The sequence below is a fragment of the Mobula hypostoma genome, chromosome 1 (genome assembly GCF_963921235.1).
Source record: "Mobula hypostoma chromosome 1, sMobHyp1.1, whole genome shotgun sequence".
NCBI lineage: Eukaryota > Metazoa > Chordata > Chondrichthyes > Myliobatiformes > Myliobatidae > Mobula > Mobula hypostoma.
In genome coordinates this window covers 28,963,642-28,971,042 of record NC_086097.1, presented here as the reverse complement: position 1 = coordinate 28,971,042, position 7,401 = coordinate 28,963,642, and the positions used below count along the sequence as shown (strand labels likewise).

The window sequence follows — 7,401 nt, the reverse complement described above, 5'->3', positions numbered from 1 at the left end:
CAAATAATAAGTGGTATTTATGACACACATCAGAAAATAAACGTTATTTCCTACTGGTGCTTCATACACGATGAGACGTGGTGGTAGCAGGGAATTCAGTAGTCTCACGCCTGGGGAAAGGGCTCCACAACATGTGACAATTGTGATGGATAGTTTCCTGAGCTGTGTTACTCTCTGTCTCTACGTGTACATGACCACTCGTTGGGATGGAACGGTGCTCTGGGACCCCGCTCACACTTGCCTGTGCTTTAGTATCTCTCCAGCTCTCGCACCATTATGGATCAAAGCTCTGGTGTGGCCGACATTGAAAGCGTCAAGTCCCTCTGCAAAGAAAACGTGGATAAGATCTTGGAAAAGGCGAGCGAGGATGATTTTGATACTGACCTGGAAAACGACGGTGAGAAAATCCATCGTGGAAATCCCGGGCAACACACATACAAAATGGTGGAGGAACTTCAGTTTCAACCCGAAGAGTCAGCTGTTTATTCCCTGCCCACTCTGCTGAGTTCCTCCAGCAGTTTGTGTGTTGCTCTGATAAAGATTTAAAAAAAAGCTTTATTTGTCACAAACATGGGAACATACAGAGAAATGCTTTGTTTGGTGTCAACCACCAACACACATCGAGGATTGTGCTGGGGGCACCCCATAAGTGACGCCATGCTTCCAGCCCCCAGCACACGCTCCAACTGTGTTTGTCATGATGCAATTCACCGTTTGTTTCAATGTTTTGATGTGCATGTGACAAATAAAGCTAATCCCTTTATCTTGTTCTATGTTCTATGTAATTCTCTGTCATTATGATTATTCAATAATCAATTGATTTTAATCTCCCAACTTGCTGTAAAGTGAAGCCCACAGGAGAAACTCCAAGCGAGGAGCAGATCTATCGCCTGGCATGTGAGGAACTGGGAGTCAGCCCCATGTCTTACTTCATTCGACATCACAACGACACTCGGCTTAACCTGAACTACCGCTGTATGTCAGCCAAAGCTCTGAAGGCCCTGTCGATCGCGCTTGTGGTAGGTATCTGGTGCTGTGGTGAGCAGCTAGGTGTCGGGGAAAGGGGGTGAGTGTGGATTGCAGACTGACTATCTGAAATGGTTGTAAACACAAGGGATTCTGATTCTGGCTTCCGCCCCCTTCCTCTCCAGCCCTGATGAAGGGACCCAACCCGAAGCGTCGACTATTTATTCCCCTTCATAGACGCTGCCTGACCTGTTGAGGTCCCCCAGCATTCTGTGGGTATTGACCTTAAATAGTCAGTGAGGGCAGCATGGTAATATAATGGTTAGGGTAATACTTTACAGCATCAACAACCCCGGTTCAATTACCACCGCTGTCTGTAAGGAGTTTGTATGCACGTTCATCCCATTTCCACTGGGTGCTTCCGCTTCCTCTTACATCCCAGATATGTGGATGCTAGGGTTGGTGAGCTGTGGCCGCGCCAGGCTGGTGCCAGAAACACGACAACACTTGCAGGCTGCCCCCGGCACATCTGTGTTAGTCATTGACACAGACAGTGCTTTTCACTGGACTTTTCAATGTACGTTAGAAATAAAGCTAATCAAACACCGGGCACTCTATCCCTAGCCCTGAGGGTACGCTGAAAGAAAGAACTCTTCAGGGGTCGAAAAAAAAAATGACAGAGAGCAGGAGTATCAGATTAGATGGTGGTCAACTGTGCGCTGGAGTGAGTACGGGAGCGATTCACCAGGATGCTGGATGCTCTGGGGGACGTTAGTTGTGCAGAGAGATTGGATAGGCTGGGCTCATTTTCCCTACAGTGAAGGAGGTTGAGTGGTGACCTGATGGAAGTATATAAGATTAACAGAGGCTCATAATATTATTGGTCTGTCTGGTCAACCCTGAGGGAAGTATAGGGTAGACAGTCAGAATCTTTAAATGTTTACAGGGTAGAAAATATCAAATAAAACAGGATGTGCCTTTAAGGTTGGGGGGTGTTTTAAGATGCCATGATAAGAACTGAACAGTCAAAGACGTTTTCCCAGGGTGGAAATGGCTAATACGAGGGGGTATGAATTTAAGGAGATCGGAGGAAAGTATAGGGGGGGATGTCAGAGTTAAGTTTTTTACACAGAGAGTGGTGGGTGCATGGAATGTGCTGCCAGGGGTGGTGGTAGAGGCAGTGCATGAAGGGACCTCTCTTAGATTGGCACTTGGACAATTGAAAAATGGAGTCTATGTAGAAAGAAAGGGCTAGATTGATCATGGAGTAGGTTAAAAGGTTGTCACAGCATTGTGGGCCAAAGAACATAAGGACATAAGAAATAGGAGCAGGAGTCGGCCATCTGGCCCGTTGAGCCTGTTCCGCCATTCAATAAGATCATGGCTGATCTGGCCATGGATTCATTTTTACCTACCTGCCTTTCCCCCATAACCCTTAATTCCCCAACTATGCAAAACTCCACCCAACCTTGTCTTAAATATATTTACTGAGATAGCCTCCACTGCTTCGTTGGGCAGAGAATTTCACAAATTCACCACTCTCTGGTAAAAGCAGTTCCTCCTCATCTCCGTCCTAAATCTACTCCTCCAAATCTTGAGGCTATGTCCCCTAGTTCTCGTCTCACCTACGAGTGGAAACAACTTTCCTGCCTCTTATCTTATCTATCCCTTTCATAATGTTACATGTTTCTATAAGATCTCCTCTCATTCTTCTGAATTTCAGCAAGTACAATCCCAGGCAACTCAATCTCTCCTCATAGTCTAAACCCCTCATCTCTCAAATCAACCTGGTGAACCTCCTCTGCACTGCCTCCAAAGCCAGTATATCCTTCCTCAGGAAAGGAGACTCAAACTGCATGCAGTATTCCAGGTGCGGCCTCACCAGTACCCTGTGCAGTTGCAGCATAACCACCCTGCTCTTAAGTTCAGTCCCTCGAGCAATGAACATTCCAGTTGCTTTCTTGATAACCTGCTGCACCTGCAAACCAATCTTTTGTGATTCATGCACAACCACTCCCAAGTCTTTACCATTTAAATAATAATCTGCTCTTTCAATTTTCCTTCCAAAGTGAATGATCTCGCATTTACCAACATTGTACTCCATCTGCCAGACCCTTGCCCACTCACTTAACCTATCTATATCTCTCTGCAGACTCTCCGTATCTTCTGCACAATTTGCTTTTCCATTCAATTTAGTATCATCAGCAAACTTAGATACACTACACTCGGTCCCCTCTTCCAGATCATTAATGTATATTGTGAACAGTTGCAGGCCCAGCACCGACCCCAGCGGCACATCACTCACTACTCATTGCCAAGCAGAGTAACACCCATGTATCCCAACTCTCTGTTTTCTATTAATTAACTAATCCTCTATCCATGTTAATACATCACCCCCAACCCCACGCATCCTTGTCTTGTGGATTAGTCTTTTATGCGGCCTTCTGGAAATCCAGGTAAATAACATTCATCTGTTCCCCTCTATCCACTGCGCTCATTATATCCTCAAAGGACTCCAGTAAGTTTGTCAAACAGGACCTGCCTTTGCTGAATCCATGCTGCATCTGCCTGATGGATCCATTTCTTTCCAGATGCCTCACTGTTTCTTCTTTAATGATAGCTTCAAGCATTTTCCCAACTACAGATGTTAAACTAACTGGCCTATAGCTAACTGGCCTTTTTTGAACAGTGGTGTGACATTCGTCATCTTTCAACCCACTGGGGCCTGCCCAGAGTCCAGAAAATGTTGGTAAATCATCACCAGAGTCTCTACTATAACTTCTACCATTTCTTTCAGTACTCTAGGATGCATTCCATCAGGACCAGGAGACTTGCCTATCTTTAGGCCCATAGGTTTGATCAGCACTACCTCTTAAATGATAGCAAATGTATTGAGGTCCTCACCCCCCATCACATCCATAACATCTCTCTTTGGCATGCTGTGTCCTCCACGGTGAAGACCGACACAAAATAGTCATTCAAAGCCTCGGCCATTTCCTCATTACCCAATATCAATTCCCCTTTCTCATCCTCCAAGGGACCTACATTCACTTTAGCCACACTTTACCGCTTTATATAATTATAAAAACCTTTACTATTCGTTTTTTGGAGTGAGTTTATTTTCATCCCTAGCTTCCCTTTCTTTATTGCTTGCTTTGTGGTTCTTTGTTGCTTTTTAAAGTTTTCCCAATCTTCCAGATTCCACTACTCTTGGTGACTATGTATGCACGAGCTTTAGTTTGATGCCTTCTTTAATTTCCTTAGTTATTCAAGGCTGGCTCTACCCACCCTTACTGTCCTGCTTTTAACTGGAATATACTTTTGTTGAGCACTGTGAAAAATCTCTTTGTAAGTCTTCCACTGTTCCTCAACCGTTCCACCCTATAACCTGTTTTCCCAGTCTACACTAGCCAAATCCTCCCTCCCTCATCCCATTGTAGTCTCCATTGTTTAGGCATAATACACTGGTTTTTGATTGAATCCTCCGTTTCTATGAAAAACTCAATCATACTGTAATCACTCTTTCCAAGAGGATCCCTAACTACACGATCACTAATTTTACCTATCTCATTGCACAGGACCAGATCCAAGATAACATATTCCCTTGTAGGTCCAGTAACATGCTGTTCAAGAAAGCCATCACAGATGCATTCTATGAAGTCCTCCTCAAGACTACCTGGACCAACTTGATTCACCCAATCTATGTGCAAATTAAAGTCCCCCATAATAACTGCTGTTCCATTCTTGCATGCCTCAAGTATTTCTGTTTATTGCCTGTGCCATTGTAATGTTATTATTCAGTGGCTGCTAGACATCTCCCACCAGTGACTATTTTCCCCTTTACTATTCCTAATCTCTACGCAGATAGATTCAATATTCTGCTCCTTAGATCTCATATTGTCTTCCACTATCGCCCTGATCTGATCTTTAATTTACAGCGCTACCCCACCTCCCTTCCCTTCCTGCCTATCCTTCCGTATTACCTGATATCCTTGGATATTTAATTCACAATCCTCTCCATCCTGCATCCACGTCCCTGTAAAAGCCATTAGATCATCGCCCCTTGTACTGATATGTGCTGCAAGTTCACTGGCCTTCTTTTGAATACTACGGGCATTCAAATAAAGTGCCCTTGCACTCATCGTGCTTTTAAAATCTTACAATCTTTCACACTTTTGAACTTGACTTTTCTTCACTCCACTCCTACTTTTCTCTTTTCAATCTTTTGCTTTTTCTTTAACTTTATCAACACTTTTCTTTTTTACTTTACTTCTCCAATCCTGTTGAACCCACCCCCCTACTACTTGGTTTAAAGCCCTATCCACAGCTTGAGTTATGCGATTCGCAAGGATCCAGGTCCCAACATGATTCAGGCGGAGCCTGTCCCAATGGAACAACTCCCTCCTTCCCCAATACTGGTGCCAATTTCCCATGAATTCAAACCCACTTCTCCCACGCCAATCCTTGAGCCATGCACTTAACTCTCTGACCTCCTTGACCCCATGCCAAATTGCACGTGGCTCAGGTAGCAATCCCAAATGGGCTGCCAGGGTGATGGTATGAAAGTAGCACTCAAATGAGAAATGAATTGGGGGGAATGGAGGGATGTGTATCATGTACCCTACAACCATCTGGTTCCTGAACCGGTGTGGATAACTTCAATCATCTCAACACGGAACTGATTCCACAACCTACAGACTCACTTTCAAGGGATCTACAACTCATATTCTCAGTATAATTTATTTGTTTTTTAGTATTTGCATGATTTGTCTTCAGTTGGACTCTGGTTGTTTGTTTATGTATGGATTTCCAAACATTCTATTGTATTTCTTTATTTTCCTGTAAATGCCTGCAAGGAAATGAATCTCAGGGTTGTCTATGGTGATGTAACCTTACTTCGATAATAAATTTACTTTGACTTTGATGTGCAGGTGGTTGAGTTTAGTTTTACTTGGCATTGTGTTTGGCACAACATATCATGGGCCGAAGGGCTGTATCGTTCTGTGCCAGCATCTCGGCAGGCACTGAAATTCACCTGCGAGCAGCAACGTGCATGGGCAGGCAGTGCTGGAAGGGTTATAGCTGATCAGAATGGCACTCCCCAGCTCCTAACCCTACACCCTTACCCCAGGCAGAAAAGGCCTTTAAAGTCTGGTATAAAAGTCTGATTACAGTGAGAGTGGGAAGAGGTACTCTGGAAAAAAGGTGAGGCAAAGAGAGGCAAACACGAGGAAATCTGCAGATGCTTGAATTTCAAGCAACACACATGAAAGTTGCTGGTGAACGCAGCAGGCCAGGCAGCATCTCTAGGAAGAGGTACAGTCGACGTTTCAGGCCGTGACCCTTCGTCAGGACTAACTGAAGGAAGAGTGAGTAAGGGATTTGAAAGTGGGAGGGGGAGGGGGAGATCCAAAATGATAGGAGAAGACAGGAGGGGGAGGGATGGAGCCAAGAGCTGGACAGGTGATTGGCAAAAGGGATATGAGAGGATCATGGGACAGGAGGCCTAGGGAGAAAGAAAGGGGGAGGGGTGAAGCCCAGTGGATGGGCAAGGAGTATAGTGAGAGGGACAGAGGGAGAAAAAGGAGAGAGAGAAAAAGAATATATATATATATAAAATAAAAAAAATAATAACGGATGGGGTACGAGGGGGAGGAGGGGCATTAACGGGAGCTAGAGGTCAATGTTCATGCCATCAGGTTGGAAGCTACCCAGACGGAATATAAGGCGTTGTTCCTCCAACCTGAGTGTGGCTTCACCTTTACAGTAGAGGAGGCCGTGGATAGACATATCAGAATGGGAATGGGACGTGGAATTAAAATGTGTGTGGCTTCCACGGCCCACTCCCATTCTGATATGTCTATATATTTTTTTCTCTCTCTCCTTTTTCTCCCGCTGTCCCTCTCACTATACTCCTTGTCCATCCTCTGGGCTTCCCCCCTCCCCTTTTTCTTTCTCCCTAGGCCTCCCGTCCCATGATCCTCTCATATCCCTTTTGCCAATCACCTGTCCAGCTCTTGGCTCCATCCCTCCCCCTCCCGTCTTCTCCTATCATTTTGGATCTCCCCCTCCCCCTCCCACTTTCAAATCTCTTACTAACTCTTCCTTCAGTTAGTCCTGACGAAGGGTCTCGGCCTGAAATGTCGACTGCGCCTCTTCCTAGAGATGCTGCCTGGCCTGCTGCGTTCACCAGCAACTTTGATGTGTGTTGCGTGAGGCAAAGAGTGCTGGGTAGATGGAATAAACACAACCTTTGATTTTCTTCAGACCAATACAGCAGTCACTATACTGGATCTGGAACACAATGGGATTGACGCCGAGGGGGTGCAGTACCTGATGGAAATGTTAGCAGAGAACTGCTTCATCCAGACTCTGGTAAGGTCACTTCCTCAGCATGGCCTGCCCAACCATACATTAAATGTCTACACACCCTTA

At 45.2% G+C, this 7,401-nt stretch overlaps 1 protein-coding gene across 1 annotated transcript in view; it reads left to right on the top strand.

The window, feature by feature from the left end:
* Positions 1 to 276: 276 nt before the first annotated feature.
* LOC134342377 (leucine-rich repeat-containing protein 74A) overlaps positions 277 to 7,401 on the top strand; it is a 69,790-nt gene continuing 62,665 nt past the window's right edge. The window contains exons 1-3 of the mRNA XM_063040834.1: positions 277 to 397; positions 847 to 1,019; positions 7,234 to 7,341. Of these exons, the coding sequence (XP_062896904.1) occupies positions 277 to 397; positions 847 to 1,019; positions 7,234 to 7,341 (402 nt within the window). The remainder of the gene's footprint in view (positions 398 to 846; positions 1,020 to 7,233; positions 7,342 to 7,401) is intronic.